This window comes from Rhinolophus sinicus, linkage group LG10 (genome assembly GCF_036562045.2).
Source record: "Rhinolophus sinicus isolate RSC01 linkage group LG10, ASM3656204v1, whole genome shotgun sequence".
Taxonomy (NCBI): domain Eukaryota; kingdom Metazoa; phylum Chordata; class Mammalia; order Chiroptera; family Rhinolophidae; genus Rhinolophus; species Rhinolophus sinicus.
The window spans coordinates 70,802,969-70,823,436 of record NC_133759.1 but is presented as its reverse complement, the minus strand read 5'-3'; the positions used below and the strand labels follow the sequence as shown (position 1 = coordinate 70,823,436).

At 43.7% G+C, this 20,468-nt stretch overlaps 1 protein-coding gene across 1 annotated transcript in view; it reads right to left on the bottom strand.

Moving 5' to 3' along the window:
- Positions 1–536: 536 nt before the first annotated feature.
- Positions 537–20,468, bottom strand: part of LOC141567351 (butyrophilin-like protein 9) — a 365,947-nt gene continuing 346,015 nt past the window's right edge. Inside the window, exons 5-9 of the mRNA XM_074314100.1 lie at positions 7,137–7,157; positions 6,247–6,267; positions 5,990–6,016; positions 3,725–3,751; positions 537–2,840 (exon numbers count right to left, since the gene is read on the bottom strand). Of these exons, the coding sequence (XP_074170201.1) occupies positions 2,215–2,840; positions 3,725–3,751; positions 5,990–6,016; positions 6,247–6,267; positions 7,137–7,157 (722 nt within the window). The 3' untranslated portion in view covers positions 537–2,214. The remainder of the gene's footprint in view (positions 2,841–3,724; positions 3,752–5,989; positions 6,017–6,246; positions 6,268–7,136; positions 7,158–20,468) is intronic.

Sequence of the window (20,468 nt, the reverse complement as noted above, 5' to 3'; positions counted from 1 at the left end):
CTGAATCTACAAGTGTTCACCAAACTGGGTGCTCCGGAACTCAGTCCTTTTGGATTTTTATGGCGGCTTTAATACATTTGCATGACTGATTAAATCGTTGGCCACTGGTGAGATAGCTCAATCTCCAGGCCCTCCCTGAGGTTGGGATGGGGGTGGAGCTAAATTACAACTCTAATGACTAGCTGGTTCCCCAAGCAACCAGTCCCCATCACCAGGGGCTTTCAAAAGTCATGGCATTAACATGAACTCAGGTGTTTGAAAGGTGTTTGTTATGAACATGAAAAGACACCCTTATTACTCTCCTTAGGAAATTCCAAGAGTCTGGGATCTCTGTGCCAGAATCTAGATCAAAACCAAATACATACAGAGGGTGCCAAAGCAAAGCATACACACTGTAAGAAAGGAAAAAAAGTGTATTAAAATTGTAATACTATATACCAACAACAAGAGATGAATACTGTTGCCTCCAGTGCAACAAAGGCAGTGAGCGAACAAGAAGGGGAGAAGGGTTCAGAAAGAAACAGAAATCAAGAAAGTTACAAAACGGGCCAAGGGTACTCACAGCCTCAAAAGACTGAGAGCCCCGAATCAGGAGGCTTTTATTGATACACAAAGCAAGCAACATTGTTTTCTCCAAGGTCTGTGAATTTCACACATTATACTAAGAAACTGATTCAAACTAATTACCCTTGCCTACAAACAGCAGAACCCTCAGTTTCAGGATGTACCTCCCCAAGGGACAAAACCTTTATGCTGAAACTTACTGAAATGGATAGATGGAGAACTCATGTTATTAGATCATTGAATCTCTTCCCAAGCAGGTTGTGGGGAAGGAATGCAGCCACAAAGGGAGAAGCTCTCCTTAGCCGGGGGAAGGTGGGGGTCTATGCCCAACTCTGTCAACCCTGTGGATTCTCCTGTTGGTCCCCACGCGGCTGTGCCTGGCTTGAGTTGTAACCACCCCTACCCTGTGGGCAATCTTACTTGTCATTGGCTAACCAGCCATCCCCTGGGGCCAAACAGGGAGACATAAGGTGTAAGCACAAAGGTGAAGCAAAGTCCCTGAAAGGATTAATCTCACAGACTGTCCTTTCTTTAGGGGTAGGTACGAGGGGACAGATGGGTAGGCTGCTGCGTGACAACAGACTACAAGTCATGTGTATACATTTTTTTGGCACCCTGAGTATATATATGTACATATACATGTATATATCATCACAATATCACACCTGTCCTGTTTTCCCTGCCCCAGCCCCAGAGTCGATCATTTCTCCAAGTTGCCTTTGTTCAATTTAATGGAAAATAGTACGAAAAACAATGCTGGGTGCTAGCTGTGCTCGCTGGTACTGGGGTGTTATTGTCAAAGCAGACAGAACTAGGAACTATATGTATGCATTCCCACTCATCCATCCATCTGTCCATCTACCCACCCATCCATCCCGTATGTGTTCCGTCTTCCATCTAGATATACATAGTAGAAACCATGAGTTCAGAGTCAGTCTTTCCCTCTCTCCTTTCCCCTTTCTATACCTTTTGTATTCTGTATATTTTTGTAATGTCAGTATTCATTTTAATGTTCAAATTGTCCCACAGTAGGTAGGTACAACCTCGTCAACCTAGCTCCTATGTCCTTCTGCTGTGTCCCCATCAGTTTTTGAGCACGTTTGTACTTTATGGCACAAGAAGGTCCAGTCTCACCTTGTGCTTTTTCTGTCCAAGCTCTGGAATCAGCCATTTCCCAAGTTCATGTTAGCGGGAATTGATATTTAAAACTGGGATATAAGCCCTAGGTGAACTCACTGCTTATGAGGTGACATTGCTACTAGATCTTTTAGAACTAGAAAATATATTATATATGTGTGTATATGTATAAATATGCAAATCAGTTGATACCTTTAATCCAATCATGATTCTCCCTTCTTTTCCCCATTCCAGTTTCCTGGTCCACAGTGAACATCCAGGCTCACGGGAACATCAATGCGTTTTTACTCATTTGCTAAATTCTATCATACACACAGAAGAGCTATGGAATTGCCTCTTTTTCTTAAAGAAAATCATGTCCATACACGTACACATACACATCTACACAGGCCAAACCCTTCTCTCTGTCCCCGTTCTGTTGTGCTGAGCCTGTCCTCTGCTGACATTTTGGGGGTGCTTCCTCCACCCTAGAGGAAGCTTCCCAGGACCCAGCCCTGTGGCCAGGAGAGCGCCTCACCACAGGCCCAGGGCGGGGTCCGAGGAGTCATAGGGCTGTACCCAGGTGTCACCATTGTTCTCTTCGGAGATCCATGTCCCTCTAACCCGCAACGGGCAGATGGTGAGCGGACCCGAGTGTTCACTGCCACCGGGGGCTCGGGGCCTGAAGTATGCACAGAGCGGCCCCGAGAAAGTGTCGGTGAAGAAGATGTGGGAGCCGTCGGACACGTTGAAGAAGGCCAGCTTTCCGGCCTCGCAGTCCAGGAAGACGCCCACGCGCCGGGGTGGCACGCGCAGGGTGAGCGCCACACGCTCGGGATCCAGCACGAAATACTCGCAGCCATTCCACAGCCCCATCACCCAGTAGCCGGAGGCCGGGCTCAAGCGCACAGGCCCCGCGTGTGCCACCGCCTCCAGGCAGGCCCCCAGGAACCAGCGGCTGCGCCGGCCCACGTCCACCTCCCAGTAGTGGCGGCCGGCCTGGAAGCGCTCGCGGCTCAGCACGCATGTCTGCTCCGTGAACTGCTGCGGGTCGCCTGGGGACACTGGAACCCCCGCCACCCCTCGGGAGGACACGCTCTTGCCATCCTGGGAGACCTCCAGGCTGGGGTACGCAGAGGCCGGATCCAAGGTCACGTCCACTGCGCGGGCACACTGGGTTGGTGCCCCCGACAATGGTTCTAGGCCCTGCCTGTACCCTCCTCCATAGGAAAAGCTCTAGTTCCTCAGGTGGAGCAATCCGTGGAATATTCACCCCAGCCTCACCCCAAAACACCCCTGGACTCAAGTGGCTTGCAAGTCATTCCCCAGCATTTGAATGTGATTAAAGGAATCCTATTTCCTTTCTGAACTGGAAGGTTCCTGCTATACCAGGTGCCATGGAGAGCAGAGATAGCAAACAGGTAGGCTCCTGGGGCTGGAGGCCGGCTCACTTCTCTCAAGTCCCAGCAAAAGGGAAGGAGCCCTGGGCTAGAGGTAGTACCCGCTGGTCTCACCACAGGTCTGACCTAGAGAGCATCACATGAGCTCTGGGCTTTGGTTTTACAGCAATTTTAGGATTTTGAAACTGAAGGGGACCTCTGAGATCATCTAGTTCAGTGCCTGGTACTCCATCACTCTAGCCCCCAAAACACACCCATTTGATGGATGGAAACCCAGAGGGTCCCTCCTGTCAGACTATCTAAGAGGTTCTGTACAAACTGTGTATTCACTTCTGCAAACAGCCTTCCTGACAGATTGAAAGACCTAGTAAAACCCAGAAAACTATGTGCTTGTGGGTGCGTGTGTCTGCACACAAATACGTACATGCGTGAGTCAATGTGTGCACTCAAGCATGTATGTGTGCATGTGTGCATCTGCAGGCCTGTCTGTCATGTCATATGCCTGCAAGTGGACTTGTGTGTCTGTGTGTGCAGGTTCATATTTAGCTTCTGGAGGACTGACCCTTCCTCTAATCACAGATCTCTCCACCTTCCTTTGTTTAACATCTAGCTAACCCAAGGCTGAGTTTCTTGGCTCCAGTTACCTGCATACTGTTGGGCTGCTCTCCACTCTGAAACCAAACAGAGGAAAAAGAGGCTCAGAGAGCTGAGTCACTAACTGCGGAAGGCTCAAGATGTATGAAGGACACGGTCAAATGGAATGACCCTATGCTAACCATGACAGCTGGTTTGGGTCCAGAATGATCTGGGTCCACCATGGCATTTTCCCAGGGATTTGGGATTGAGTAGGGGGCTGGTGTCAGGGCTGGGTTATACCAAAGCTGCATGCAGGCTGAGGTTGTGCTGGGAACTGCAGGAGAACAGAGCATGTGGACAGAGAGAACCAGTACAAGCAGCATGGGTGCCCTGAAGGGTGGAGAGAAAGCCTCAATCTCTGACGGGCAGCTTGGTCCCAGGAGGCCCAACTGAGGCTGGCTCCTGTCCTAACATTTCCTCTAGACACCCTGTCCTGCCTTCAATCTTAACGTGAGCCATTCTGAGTGGATTTCTGCTTCATTTCATCCTGTTCTGTTTATGACAGAGATTGATTACTAAGTCACAGCATACCAAAAGCAATACAAGAGAGCTCCATAAATTTGCAACAAGGCTTTTGAACCCTAGTTTTGCATGATAATAATGAGTAGAAGTTTAAAAACATATAACTCTTGCATAGAATACCTTAGTGCAATAAAGATGTTGATTCTCTCTAAATTTAGCTACAAATTCGAAGCAATCCTATGCAAATCTTTTTGGATTTTTAAAAGCAACTTCATAAATTTATCCCAAAGTGTATATTTTTAAAAGGCCCATTAACTTTAAAAAGGATGTCGAAATGGAGAACTTGTACTTAAGTACTATTGAAGCCACAGTTTTCAGAAACGGTGACATAATAGGTGGCCACCAGACAGACCCATGTAGATGTGGGAACTGAATATGCACTAAAGGTGACACCCACATCAATGGCAATCACAGATGGTGTAATAGATGGTGTTGGGAAAGTCAACTCTATATGGAAAAAAAAATCACTACATTCTCAACAACACATACAGTAGTGAATTTCAAATGCATTAAAGACCTACACATATAAAGTGAATGGAAGAAAGTGTAAGACAGTCTTTGAGACCTAAGTGTGAGGAAGGCCTACTTCAAGAAAACTTCAAAAACAGACCATAAGGTAAAAACGTAATGAAATAGATTTTATCAAAATGAATGACTTCTTTTGAATAAAAGGCATCATGGAAAAAGCTAATAGCAGATGACAGACCAGAAAAAGGAATTCATAATATTTAATACTAATGAGGGATTAATATATAAAGAACTATGAATCAATAAGAAAAAGATAGTAACCCCACATGAAAAATGGGCAAAGGTTGAGAACAGGCAATGTTCAGAAGAGGAAGCCCCCAAAGCCAACTAGCATATAAGAGATGCCCAAACTCCTCAATGCTAAGAGTGCAGACTGAAAGCACAACGAGGATCAGGTATCCCCACACACTGGCACACTTAGAAGGCTGGCGCACATGGGATGTGGGCACTTAGAGTGTCCATGCCGTGCCAATGGCAGGATGCTGGCACTGCCTTCGGGGATCCCTCTACCTCACTTAGTGACATACCCCATGAACCAGCAATTCCCCTCCTGGGTATACAGCCCAGAGAAATCTCCACACTGGGCCAGATGGTGTTTGTGTTGTGGTTTGTGGTGGTTTGGACTTAGAGGCAGGCTGGCTGTCTCTCCAGGAGGGTGGCTCTCTAAAATGGAGTCCTACACAGCAGGAAGGAGAAACAGACCAGATACACATGCAGGGTGGGATGGATGTTAAAACACAGTGAGGAGTGAGAAACGCCAGGACTAGCACAAGTCTGTAGGAGTCATTTACATAAACTAAAATGCATGTACACAAAGCAAAAATTCACATTTTTCAAAAACATATACACTATATAAAGATAGATGTTAGACTGGTTGCTTTATGGGGGGGAATGGAGGGAGATACAGGGAGAAATTTTTACGTATAGGGAGGGTATGATGCCCACCACAGACCTATAAGTCAGAGTCTTTGAGTGTGGGCACCAGAAGCCTAGGGGATTCTTATGTGCAGCCAGCATTTGGCACCAATGGTTTACAGTACGCTTATATCTCAGGACAATAAAAGAGCAAAAGTCAAATATAACCTCTACCAGTGACATAGATTAATTCATGCCAAGTGAAGCTGTGAAATAAACCAGAATGAAGTGTGGTTGGTTAATCAGGGGGAGTGACTGGGATGCTGAGATGTAAAGTGGACCATGGTGGGGAAACAGGCTTCACTCACCAGCCTGGCCTTCAGCCCTTCTCCAGTCTGAAGCAGCCAAGGAGAAACAGAATTAGAACACCAGACTCCTGCAGCTTCCCTGCTCACATGTCACATTTACACCCACCCCTGCCCCCTGGACATTTTTCTGCCACCCACACAGCCAGCAGGGGTCCAGCGTGGAAATCATACCTGGCTGGGAAGTGAGAAGAACATGCATGGGTAAGCAGATGCTAAAATGTGGACAAGAAGAAATAGCTCTAAGAGGGGTCACTTACCAAGCTCTGTCTGCAGCTTCCCTGTAGCAGAACACACGGAGAAAACATCAGCTTTCTGCTTAGTGGAACCACCTTCCTAAGGCAGTCAGGCCACTGGGAAGATGCTCCTTAGTCTTAAACCACCGCTCACCCCAATCCCATCCAATGTGTGAGTGTTGGGGAGCATGCAGTGTCTTGGCACTGAGGAGCCTCATCCCAGGGCTCAGGTCTGGTTTGAAGGGGCTACTGGTGTCTGCCCGGAAATCACCAGCTTTCTGGTGGCATAGATCCTATGGAGCCCCAGGCGCTGAGCACAGCCTGCCTGAGCCTCAGGGTCACTTACTGTGGGCATTATTTAAAGGACTGGGAGGACCTCACACTCAATTACTTCCCCTGGCCAGATGCCAAGACTGATGATTTGCCACAAGAAATGCATTCCTTTGATTTCTGCACCCTATGTTTTCTTTTAAAAGTAAATGCTCCTGGGAAAGGCAACACTGAACACTAATTGTGACTATACTATATTTATGCTATGTTCACGTAAGTGCAAATTATAGGTGCCACTCTGTCCAGTGGTATTTGAATTAAAAAGAGGAGGATATAGTAGGAAGGTGAACCAGTGGGAGTAAACGTTTAAGGGTGGAATTGTAAAAAATCGCATAATTGGCAGGGAAGGGGTTGGGAGGGTCTGTCCAGGGGGTCTGAGGTCAGACCTCCTTGGCAACTTCACTCAGAGTGCTGGTGGGAGTGGAGAGGTGGGAGGCACAGGGGGATGGTTTTAGAATTTAGGCAGTTGCCATGTATGGCTCTCCAAAGGGAGAGTAAAGTCACTGAAGCCCTCCTCCCCCTGTGCCCCCTGATAATCCCATTAGCCCACAGCCAGCACTGTGGGCGTGGCACCCGGAACTTACCCAGCTCTGCTGTGAGTTTCCCTGGATAAGAAACGAAGAAAAGAGGGAAATCTCGATGGATGAACACTGAGGCCTCACTTCCCAACAGTGCACAGACTGGGTCCCGTGCGTTCTGGGGACCTGATTGGGCTGGATGCACAGGGGGAGCGGCCTCCGAGGTCGGGGGGGTGGGTGGGTGGGGGGCCGGAAGCGCAATCCTCAGCGGCACCTCTCTCTGCACAGCTCCCAAGGCCCCGGGGTCTGACCCACTCTCCTGCTGGCCCCAGCGCCCCGCTTCTGCTATTCAGAGGTGAGGGCGGAGAGCGCCCCACGCCCCTCGCTTACCTTCTCCGCCTGCTCCTTCAGCTTTTCTGAAAGGAAGAAGGGCGGAGAGCCGGAGTGGGTGTGCGCTTCCTGGGGGTCCCACGCCCGCTCCCAGCCCCACCCCCACCACCTTTTTGCTGGCAGAGACCGTGCTGGAGTTCGGCCACGCCTGCGGGTACCTGTGTCCGCTGTCGCTCGTGAAAGAAGCTCAGCACCACCGCCGTGAGGAGTGCCAGGAGGAGCGGCAGTCCCACCAGAGTCCGGAGGAAAGCTCTCTTCCATGGGGAGGGTGTCATGAGGGAGACCCTGTTGGCTGAGCCATGTGTCCTGCAGGGTGGCCTGCGGGGGTCTCAGCTCCCGCTCCCCACATAAGAACGCAGAATGAGCCTAGGCCAAAAAGGAACACCCAGGGAGCATCGGTAGGGGAGTCATACCATTATAGTCTCACTGGAGGCTGGGGGAGACATACGCAGTAGTAGCCAAAGGAGCCACAGTGGGCCATTCATTTCTCTGCCTGCAACCAACCAACCAATCAATGGAGCTCTGCAGTTACATCAGTAGCCAGTTGGCTAACCGGTTACTGCTGATGGCTAACCAATCACAGTTGATGGTCATTCACTACCTGAGCCAGCACCTCCCCATGCGAGGCCGATAGGCAGGAAACTGCTCTCTGGGACTCTGTCCCCACAGAGGGTCTGGGTAAAAAATAAGTCTGGAAAATACCCAGGGAGAGTTGTCTCCATTTAGGATCCGTTGAACACTAAGTTACAGACTTTCTGGACACCGTGTGCTGGAAAACCTTCCTAGTGACCGGCTGGCGCATTAAGCCTCCTGGGCCTCGCCACAGTCACTGTAAAATGGGCGTGACTGCGGCTGCGCAGCGCTCAGGCGAATGTGGGAAAGCGAGGCACAGCGCCGGACTTGGATTTGCTCAGCAGAAAGGGGAAGTGCTGCGAAGGATGCGAAAGGAGAGGATGGGCCCCACCGTCGCCCCCGGCTTAGAACTTCTGTGACCAGTCGCTGAACTCCCGCTACTTCTTCCCACGTTTGTCCCGCATCTGCAGGACATGAGAATCCAAGGTCAACCCCAGTGAATTATTGCTCTCCGCCCGCACTGTCCAATTCACAAGCCGTCTCCCGGCTTCTTGTAAACACTTGGCTTCTACTTCTCAACACACCTTTGGAAAATTGATAGCGAAGCCGGGTGAGGGTTGACTGGCAGTTCCCTCTTTCCTCCCCAGGTTCCCTACGGAGCATACAGTGGCCAGAGGGTAGACATATAGGGGCAAAAATGGAGAGGAGCCCTTTAGAAAAGCTGTGGCAACTGAGTAATTTAGTCGGCGATAATTATTTAAAAAAATGATGTGTTTTTTTTTTATCTCAGTCTTTTAAAAAGATATACTTTTTATTATGGTAAATGTACAACATGAAATGTACCACCTTAACCCTTTTTAAGCTTACCGTTCAGTGGCATCAAGTGCCTGCACGTGGTTGTGCAAATCACCACCAGCACTTTTTCGTCTTCCCACAACGAAATCTGTCCCCATTAAACTCGAGCTCCCCTTTCCCCTCCCCCAGTCCCTGGGAACCTCTATTCTAATTTCTGTCTCTTTGAATTGACCACTCTAGGTACCTCATATAAGTGGAACCCTACAATATTTGTCCTTTTGGGTCTGGCTATTTCACTTAAAAATGTTCCTCTCCTTCCCTTCCCCGCCCCAGTTTTCTAGCTGTGCATTTTTATTGTCTTCTACAAAAATATTGGGCTATGATGGATTGGCCCTTCACCACAGATGGTTTGCTAAGTAGTGATCTAGGGCTTAAGAGCAAAGGCTCAGCGTCTGATGGCACCCTGACCTGCTACCCTTGACCTTATCCCTGTTCCAGCCTCATCCACCTCCTTCTGCTCCTACATTAGCCACACAGGGTCCCATCTCAGGGCCTTTGTAAGTGCTGTTCCCACTACCTGAGTGTCTTCCTCACAGCTCTCCATGTGGCTCATGCCCTTTGGAAAGGATAAACACAAATATAAAGAGGAAAAAATTGGGAATTTTGCTGGTACAAAAAGGCAGAGAGACTTACCCTGTCCCCTTTCTTGGACCATTTCCTTTGAAAAAATGTGTAAATCTTTTCTTATCCTTTTTAGATATATGTGAAACCTTTTGAAAGCTAAATTGCCTAATTGACTTCCCTAATCCACCACTTTTAAATCCACATTCACACCACACCCTGCTAAGGTGCCTCAGCTCTCTTCCTTGCTTCCTTATTCTCTATAGCACCCAACAGCTTCTAATGTACTTGCACAATGTAATTCACCGTTTGTTCATCTGTTTCCCCCACTGGAATGTGAATCTGAGGGCAGGGGTTTGGGGCCCATTCTGGGTACTCAGTAAATATTTTTCAGGGATGACCTTAGGAACACTTGGGCTCTCATGATGAACTTCAGTAAGTAGTTTCTGGGATTTAGCTCATGGTTTTGTAATGTTGGCTCTCTGGTGCTTTCCCCGCTTACTGTTTGGGTTTTCAGTTGTATTCTTATTAGGTTTCTGACATCCAAATTGCCGACTTTTCAGATGTCAAGTTCAGCTTACCCAATATACAGCAAGACCCCCATACCGTTATGTCCTCATAGGTTGCCTTTGGGACAATGGACATGGTGTATGTGATGACTAGGGAGATGAGGGTGAGCCGGTACCCACTGACCTATTATTTGGATCACAAATTCTTTCTTCTCGATAGAGCAGAACACACTGCTGTAGGCACCCCCTTGGACGACCACAGATGCTTCAAGACTGAACGGGCCCTGGGCATCCTGGACAATGGCGTCGAACTCTGAAGGCAGGCACTGCCCCCGATGGTCTTTCCAATGAGCCTGGGCGTGGGGTACCAGCCACTGGAGCTATACCTCACCTGAATGCCTCCTTCCTTGAAACCCTCAGGTGAAATCTGAGGGTCCAAACCCAGCCCTGGGAGAGGCAGGAGCAGTGGGAAAAATTAGGCTCCTTCTCAGAAGCTGTGGGTGAAGTTCAAGCCACCATTCATCATTTGCAGTCCCCATTAGGCATTGTGAACTGTGACTGCTCCTAAACCACATGCGTGCTCATAGCCCTCCAACTGTGGACTGAAAATGACAGTCTGAATCAGTGGTGGCTTGTGGGGACAGTACTACCCCTGAGGAACATTTGGAAATATAGAGTGGGGACCATTGAACCAGGAAGGGCTAGTGGCATTTACTCATGTATGCAAGGGACAGTGCCCTTGGATGAAGAATAACATCTCCCCAATTTCAATGGATTGTCTTCCGTCCGTTTTGATTCCACCAGAGCTCAAGTGCCTGTGCTATATGCACCCCTTTATCACCCCACACTTGTGGAGCAAGCATTGTATTTTGAATATGCAAAACATTAATATGGTTTAAATGCCAACACTGTAAAAAATGTATGTCGGGAAAGCCCCATACCTTTCTCCATCCTCTCTATCCTTGAAGCCCCCTTCCTTGGATAAGTAATTTCATGAGCTTAGTTTATCCCTTCTGTGGTACTTTTTTGCAGTGCTCCTCCTTCTTTCTCACACAAAAGTTTACATAGTAGAGAACCACTTACGCATCTGGCTCTTTTGCTCTTAACAACATCCTGGAAATCACTCCACACCAGTTCACAGAGCTGTTCCTTCTGTTTTGAGCTGCATAGTATGCACCACTCAGCATCTGAGCTTTAGATCGTTTCTGCTGATTTGCAATGACAAATAATGCTACAAATATTAGACTTACACATGTGTGTTTTTCATAGTTAGCTGGGGAAGGTGTATCTTCAGGGTAAACTCTTAGATTTGAGATTGCTGCTCAAAAGGTAGGTGCACAGACAGTCTTCTTAACTTATGCCAAATTCACTGGTACTGGAGCTTTGTGACTTTGAATTCTGTCTAGAATGTACAGAACAGAGGACCTGTTTCCCACGGCTCCACCAACAGTGTGTGGTCAAAGTTTTGCCAGTCTGAGAGGTAACACACTGCAGTGTAGCTATAATTAGCTTTTGGGTCATTATGAGTAAAAGTGATCATCCTTCCATATGTAAAAGGGCCCTTTGTGTGTCTTTTTTTGTAAACAATTCTTTTATTCACTTTCTTTTTTTTAAATTAAAGTTTATTGGGGTGACAATTGTTCGTAAAGTTACATAGATTTCAGGTGTACAATTCTGTATTACATCATCTATAAATCCCATTGTGTGTTCACAACGCAGTGTCAGTTCTCCTTCTATCACCCTATATTTGATCCCCTTTACCCTCATCTACTACTCTCATCCCCCCTTCCCTCTGGTAACCACTAAACTATTGTCTGTGTCTATGAGCTTTTGTTTCTCATTTGTTTGTCTTGTTCTTTTGTTGTTTTTGGTTTGCAAACCACATATCAGTGAAATCATATGGTTCTCTGCTTTTTCTGTCTGACTTATTTCTCTTAGCATTATAATCTCAAGATACATCCATGTTGTCAAAAATGGACCTATTTCATCTTTTCTTACCGCCGAATAGTATTCCATTGTGTATATATACCACGACTTCTTTATCCATTCATCTATCGAAGGATATTTTGGTTGTTTCCATGTCTTGGCACCCGTAAATAAAGCTGCAATGAACATTGGAGCACACATGTCTTTATAGATAAATGATTTCAGATTTTTTGGGTAGATACCCAGGAGAGGGATTGCTGGGTCATATGGTAATTCTATTCTTAATTTTTTGAAGAACCTCCACACTGCCTTCCATAATGGCTGCACCAGTCTGCATTCCCACCAACAGTGTATGAGGGTTCCTTTTTCTCCACAGCCTCTCCAACACTTGTTACTATTTGTCTTGTTGATGATAACCATTCTGACTGTGGTGAGGTGATAGCTCATTGTGGGTTTTACTTGCATTTCTCTGATGATTAGTGATGTTGAGCATTTTTTCATATGTCTATTTGCCATTTGTATGTCCTCTTTGGAGAAATGTCTCCTCAGGTCTTCTGCCCATTTTTCAATTAGGTTGTTTGTGTTTTGTTGTTGAGTTGCATGAGATCCTTGTATGTTTTGGATATTAGCCCCTTATTGGAGGCAATGTTTGCAAAAGTCTTCTCCCATTCAGTTGGTGGCCTCTTTATTTTGTCGATGGCTTCCTTTGCTGTGCCGAAGCTTTTAAGTTTGATATAGTCCCATTCGTTTATTTTAGCTTTACTTCCCTTGCCTTTGGAGTCAAGTTCATAAAATGCTCTTTGAACCCAAGGTCCATAAGTTTAGTACCTATGTTTTCTTCTATGCAGTTTATTGTTTCAGGTCTTATGTTAAGTCTTTGATCCATTTTGAATTAACTTTTGTGCATGGTGACAGAGAGAAGCCAGTTTCATTGTTTTGCACGTGGCTTTCCAATTCTCCCAGCACCATTTAATGAAGAGGCTGTCTTTTCTCCATTGTATGATTTTTGCTTCTTTGTCAAAAATTGTTTGTCTGTATTTATGTGGTTTTCTTTCTGAGTTCTCAATTCCATTCCATTGGTCTACGTGTCTGTTTTTCTTCCAATACCATGCTCTATTGATTAATGTTGCCCTGTAGTACAAGTTAAGTCAGGGAGTGTGATATCTCCAGCATTGTTCTTTTTTCTTAAGATTGCTTTGGCTATTCGGTCTTTTGAGGTTCTAAACTAATCTGATTGTTTTTTGTTCTGTTTCTTTAAAAAATGCCATTGGGATTTTGATGGGGATTGCATTAAATCTGTATATTGCTTTGGGTAATGTGGCCATTTTAATTATGTTGATTCTTCCAATCCATGAGCACGGAATGTCTTTCCATTTCTTTGTGTCTTATTCAATTTCTTTTAAAAATGTCTTATAGTTTTCAGCATATAGGTCTTTCACATCCTTGGTTAAGTTTATTCCTAGGTATTTTATTCTTTTTTTTTTAATTTATTTTTTAAATTTATTGGGGTGACAATTGTTAGCAAAATTACATAGATTTCAGGTGTACAATTCTGTATTACATCATCCATAAATCCCATTGTGCGTTCACCACCCAGAATCAGTTCTCCTTCCATCATCATATATTTGACCCCCCTTACCCTCATCTCCCACCCCCCACTCCCCTTACCCTCTGGTAAACACTAAACTATTGTCTGTCTATGAGTTTCTGTTTCTCATTTGTTTGTCTTGTTCTTTTGTTGTTTTTGGTTTATATACCACATATCAGTGAAATCACATGGTTCTCTGCTTTTTCTGTCTGACTTATTTCGCTCAGTATTATATTCTCAAGATCCATCCATGTTGCCATAAATGTTCCTATATCATCTTTTCTTACCGCAGAATAGTATTCCATTGTGTATATATACCACGACTTCTTTATCCATTCATCTATCGAAGGACATTTTGGTTGCTTCCATGTCTTGGCCACCGTAAACAAAGCTACAGTGAACATTGGAGCACATGTGTCTTTAGGTATAAATGTTTTCAGATTTTTTGGGTAGATACCCAGAAATGGGATTGCTGGGTCATTTGGTAATTCTATTCGTAATTTTTTGAGGAACCTCCACACTGCCTTCCATAACGGCTGCACCAGTCTGCATTCCCACCAACAGTGTATGAGGGTCCCTTTTTCTCCACAGCCTCTCCAACACTTGTTACTATTTGTCTTGTTGATGATAGCCATTCTGACAGGGGTGAGGTGATATCTCATTGTGGTTTTGATTTGCATTTCTCTGATGATTAGTGATGTGGAGCATTTTTTCATACGTCTATTTGACATTTGTATGTCCTCTTTGGAGAAATGTCTCCTCAGGTCCTCAACCCATTTTTCAATTGGGTTGTTTGTTTTTTCGTTATTGAGTTGCATGAGTTCCTTGTATATTTTGGATATTAGCCCCTTATCAGAGGCACTGTTTGCAAAAATCTTCTCCCATTCAGTTGTTGGCCTCTTTATTTTGTCGACGGTTTCTTTTGCTGTGCAGATGCTTTTAAGTTTCATATAGTCCCATTCATTTTTTAGCTTTTACTTCCATTGCCTTTGGAGTCAAATTCATAAAATGCTCTTTGAACCCAAGGTCCATGAGTTTAGTACCTGTGTTTTCTTCTATACAGTTTATTGTATCAGGTCTTATGCTTAAGTCTTTGATCCATTTTGAATTAATTTTGGTACATGGTGACAAATAGCCGTCCAGTTTCATTCTTTTGCACGTGGTTATCCAATTCTCCCAGCACCATTTATGGAAGAGGCTGTCTTTCCTCCATTGTACGTTTTTAGCTTCTTTGTCAAAAATTATCTGTCCATATTTATGTGGTTTTATTTCTGAGTTCTCAATTCTATTCCATTGGTCTATGTGTCTGTTTTTCTGCCAATACCATGCTGTTTTGATTATTGTAGCCCTGTAGTACAAGCCAAAGTCAGGAAGTGTGATACCTCCATTATTGTTCTTTTTTCTTAAGATTGCTTTGGCTATTCGTGGTCTTTTGTGGTTCCAAACAAATCTGATGATTTTTGTTCTATTTCTTTAAAATATGCCATTGGGATTTTGATGGGGATTGCATTGAATCTGTATATTGCTTTGGGTAATATGGCCATTTTAACTATGTTGATTCTTCCAATCCATGAGCACGGAATGTCTTTCCATTTCTTTGTGTCTTCTTCAATTTCTTTCAAAAATGTCTTATAGTTTTCAGCATATAGGTCTTTCACATCCTTGGTTAAGTTTATTCCTAGGTAATTTATTCTTTTGGCTGCAATTGCAAAAGGAATTGTTTTTTGTATTTCTTTTTCTGAGATTTCATTGTTAGTATATAGGAAAGCAGTGGACTTCTGTACGTTGATTTTGTAGCCAGCAACTTTACTGTGTTCGTTGATTGTTTCTAATGGCTTTTTGGTGGAGTCTTTAGGGTTTTCTATATATAGCATCATGTCATCTGCAAAGAGTGATAATTTAACTTCTTCATTCCCAATTTGGATGCCTTTTATTTCTTTCTCTTGCCTGATTGCTCTGGCAAGGACTTCCAACACTATGTTGAAAAGCAGCGGTGATAGGGGACAGCCCTGTCGTGTTCCTGAATGTAGAGCAAAGGGCTTCAGTTTTTCATCATTAATTATGAGATTAGCAGAGGGCTTGAAATATATGGCCTCTATTATGTTGAGGTATTTTCCTTCTATACCTATTTTATTAAGTGTTTTAATCATAAATGGATGTTGTATCTTGTCAAATGCTTTTTCTGCATCAATTGATATAATCATATGATTTTTATCCTTCATTTTGTTTATGTGATGTATCACATTGGTGTATTTGCGGATGTTGAACCATCCTAATGCCCCTGGGATGAACCCCACTTGGTCGTGATGAATAATCTTTTTAATGCATTGTTGTATTCGATTTGCTAGAATTTTATTTAGGATATTTGCATCGGTATTCATCAGAGATATTGGTCTGTAGTTTTCTTTTTTTGTGCTGTCCTTACTAGCTTTTGGTATCAGGGTAATGTTGGCCTCATAAAATGAGTTAGGGAGTACTGTCTCTTCTTCAATTTTTTGGAAGAGTTTGAGCAGAATTGGTATTAGATCCTCTTTGAAGGATTGGTAGAATTCACTAGTGAAGCCATCTGGTCCCGGAGTTTTTCTTTTGGGAAGGTTTTGGATGACTGATTCAATTTCGTTACTGGTGATCGGTCTGTTTAGATATTCCAGTTCTTCATGGTTCAGCCTTGGAAGGCTATATGTTTCTAAGAACTTGTCCATTTCTTCTAGGTTATTGAATTTGGTGGCATATAGTCCTTCATAGTATTCTTGGATGATCCTTTGTGTTTTTGTGGTATCCGTGATAACTTCCCCTTTTTCATTTCTGATTTTGTTAATTAGTGTCTTCTCTCTTTTTATCTTAGTGAATCTAGCCAAGGGTTTGTCAATTTTGTTAATCTTTTCAAAGAATCAGCTCTTTGTCACATAAATATTTCTATTGTCTTTTTGTTCTCTATTTCATTTAGTTCTGCTCTGATTTTTGTTATTTCCTTTTTTCTGCTGACCTTGGGTTTCACTTGTTCTTCTTTTCCTAGTTCTTTAAGGTATAACATGAGGCTATTTATTTGGGATTTTTCTTGTTTCTTGAGATAGGCCTGTAATGAGATAAATTTCCCTCTTAAAACTGCTTTCGCTGCATCCCAAAATTTTTGGTAGGATGTATTTTCATTGTCATTTGTTTCTATGTATCTTTTGATCTCTCCTCTAATTTCTTCTTTGACCCAGTCATTCTTTAAAAGTATGTTGTTTAATCTCCATGTATTTGTGTTTTTTCCTGCTTTCTTTTTGCAGTTGATATCCAATTTCAAAGCCTTGTGATCAGAGAATATGCTTGGTATGATTTCAATCTTCTTAAATTTGCTGAGGCTGATTTTACGTCCCAATATATGGTCTATCCTTGAGAATGTTCCATGTACACTAGAAAAGAATGTATAGTCTGATGTTTTAGGATGAAGTGCTCTATAAATGTCAATTATGTCCATTTCATCTAATGTGTCATTTAGGGCTGCTATTTCGTTATTTATTTTCTGTTTGGATGATCTATCCATAGCTGTCAATGATGTATTTAAGTCCCCTAGTATAATTGTGTTTTGGTCAATTTCTCCCTTTAGTTCTGTTAGTAGTTGCTTGGTATATTTTGGTGCTCCCTGATTGGGGGAATAAATATTGATGACTGTTATGTTTTTTTGTTGTATAATCCCTTTCACCATTATGAAATGTCCATCTTTGTCTCTTGTTATCATTTTCACCTTGAAGTCTGTTTCATCTGATATCATTATGGCTACATCTGATTTTCTCTGGGTAACATTTGCTTGTAATGTCAATTTCCAGCCTTTCACTTTGAGTCTATGCTTGTCCTTGTAGCTGAGATGTGTCTCTTGAGACACCATATGGTTGGGTTTAATTTTTTGATCCAATCTGCTACTCTGTGCCTTTTTATTGGTGAGTTCAGTCCATTTACATTTAGGGAGATTATTGATATGTGAGGATTTCCTGTCATTCTATCTTTACTTTTCTGGTAAGGCTGTGTCTCCATTGTTTCTTTGCCTTTTTGTTGTTGTCTATTATTTCTGAGTGGTGGTATTCTATGATGTTTCCCTCTGTTTCTTCTTTTATTACAGTATGTATTTCAGTCTGGATTTTTTTTGAGTGGTTACACTTAAGTTTATGTAAAGAAAGTTTGATATTTAGAGTATTCCATTTTCTTCAGCCCGCTTCCTTTCTCCATTCCCATATTCCGGTTCAGGCCTTTACTCTCCCCATTTTTATGTTTTGGTTGCTACAAATTGTCCCTGTTGATGGTGGTCGAATAGCCTCCTTTAGTATTTCTTGTAGTGCAGATCATGTATTAGAGAATTCCCTCAGCTTCTGTATGTCTGGAAAGGTCTTTATTCCTCCGTCATATCTAAAGGATATCTTTGCTGGATATATTATTTTTGGTTCATAATTTCTCTATTTCAATAGTTTGAATATTTGGTCCCACTCCCTCCTGGCTTGTAGAGTTTCTGCTGAAAAATCTGATGATAATCTAATGGGCTTTCCTTTGTAAGTTACCATCTTCTTTTCGCTGGCTGCCTTGAGGATTCTTTCTTTGTCGTTGATTTTAGACAGCTTCAATACAATGTACCTTAGAGAAGGCCTGTTTGGATTGAGGTAATTAGGTGTTCTATTTGCTTCTTGGATTCGAGGGTCCAGTTCTGTCCACAAGTTTGGGAAGTTCTCATCGACAATTTGTTTGAATATATTCTCTGTTCTCTTCTCTCTTTCTTCTCCTTCTGGTATGCCCATTATTCTTATATTGCTCTTTCTGATGGAGTCAGAAAGTTCTTGTAGAGTTCTTTCATTTCTTTTAAGTCTCAAGTCTCTTTCTTCTTCCTTCTGTGTCATTTCCAGGTTTTTATCTTTGATGTCACTGATTCTTTCCTCCATCTGGTCAACTCTGCTACCTAAGCTGGTTATTTCATTCTTAATTTCTTCTATTGAGTTCTTAATCTCCAGAAATTCTATTTGGTTCTTTTTTAAAATTTCAATCTCTTTCCTAAAATGCTCATGCTGTTCTTTGATTGTGTTTTTGAGTTCATTTGACTGCCTATATGTGTTTTATTGTATGTCGTTGAGTTTTTTCAGAACTGCAATCTTGAATTCTCTGTCATTTAAGTCACATAGTTCTGTATCTTTAAGTGCCTTTTCTGGAGACTTTTTACTATCTTTCAGAGCTATCTTGTTGCCTTGGTTATTCATGGCAATTACTGATTTACTATTTCTTTTCCTAGCCATCTACAGGAGTGGCTTCTGCAACTGGTTGATAGGAAGAGGTCTTTCTTTTGTTTTTCTGTACTTGTTGGTAGAATGTTTTATTTTTTCTCCTACTGCAGACTATTTTTCCTCTCCCACACGGTAGTGCTATGTTTTCTCTGCACTATTCCAGCTTCTCACAGAATGGGGGGATTCTGTGGGTGACGGGCTTCTCCTCTGTTAATAGTTCGTCTAGGTCACAGGGTACAGTATCCCGGTCAGTATGCAGAGAGCTTTTGATGTTCCAAAGCTCTTGCAGCTCCAGATACAGAGCCCATATGTTTCAGCAGTTCTGTTTACTCCTGCAGGGATCTGCCCTGATGGGGGGGCCAGGGGCAGGGTGAGTTGTGAGAGGTGGCCCAGAGCAATGGCAGCGACCACCACCACAGCCGGTCCTGCTTCCGCAGCTCCCTCCTCTTTGCCGGAACTAGTTGGGCTGCGAATTTGTGTCTGCGGTCCACAGTTCTTATAACAGCAAAGATTCTATTCTTTTGATCTGACACTGCTACTGTTCTGTTTCTAGCACCGGGCAGGTGGGGGTGGGGTGAGCTCTAAGAGGCTAAGGAGGGGGCGGCTAGTCTCAGTGCCTAAGGCTCTGTTCTCTGCTTGGCAGTGCGGGCTTAAACCACCGTTTTCAGCCTTCTTCCCTCACTGTTCTCCGAGGTCTCTGCCGTGAGCGTTGGGTTCAGCCGTGTTATATGCTGTACCCTCAGCCCTGTGGGCCATAAGCGGAGCCCTAGCAGTCCGAGTTCTTCCTCTCCCACAGCTGCGGTAGTTCCGGGAAGCAGCGAGCTTGGAGCACTGAGCTAGGTCTGCGTCCTGCGTCCACGCGGCTCCATCTCCGCACTTCTCCCTTCCCTCCTCCCCCCACTCACACGAATCTCCCACCTGTAGGTGACTTCGGTAGTGTGCCTCTTCGTCTTGCCTGTCTGCTGTGCAGGGAGTCCTTTGTGGAGTTATTGTTCTTCGATTCGTTGTAAATTCCAGGGGATCTTTACAGAGGCTCACCTCACGCCGCCATTTTGATGATGTCTCAAAGTCTTTTTTTTTTTTTGAAGAGTAAAGATGGTACCTAAAGGATGTGGTTCAGAAAATACTACCCCTGAGACCAATCATGTTTCTCTTTTGGTATTGTTGTTGACATGTTTATTTTTGAAAACAGCTTTATTGAGGTATAATTGACATATAATAAACTGCACATACGTGAAGTATTTAATTGATATGTTTTGATTTGTGTGTTTACCCATGAAACCATCACCCCAAAGAAGACAGTGAGCATTTCTGCACCCTAAGAGCATCCTTGTTCCCATTTGTAATCCCTTCTATTCTATGTCCCCTCCTAGCAACCACTGATGTGCTTTTTGTCAGGGGGGATCCGTTTGCATTTTCTAGACTTTTATACAAGCAATGTCATACAGTATGCACTCTTTTTGAGGGTTTTGTTTTGTTTTGTTTGTGTGTGTTTTTTGTTTTGCCTGGTTCCTTTCTGTTGGAATAATAATTTGGGATTCATCCTTGTGTGTGTGTGTTAATAGTTCATACTTTTCTATTCCTGAGTAGCATTTCATTGCTTGGATATACTAAGATTTGTTTATCCCTTCATCTATTGATAGCATCCAGATCATTTAAAACTTTTGGTTGCCAGAAATGAAGCTGCTGTGAACATTCATGTGCAGATTTGTAGAGGAATGTATTTCATTTTCTCTTAAACAAAATACTT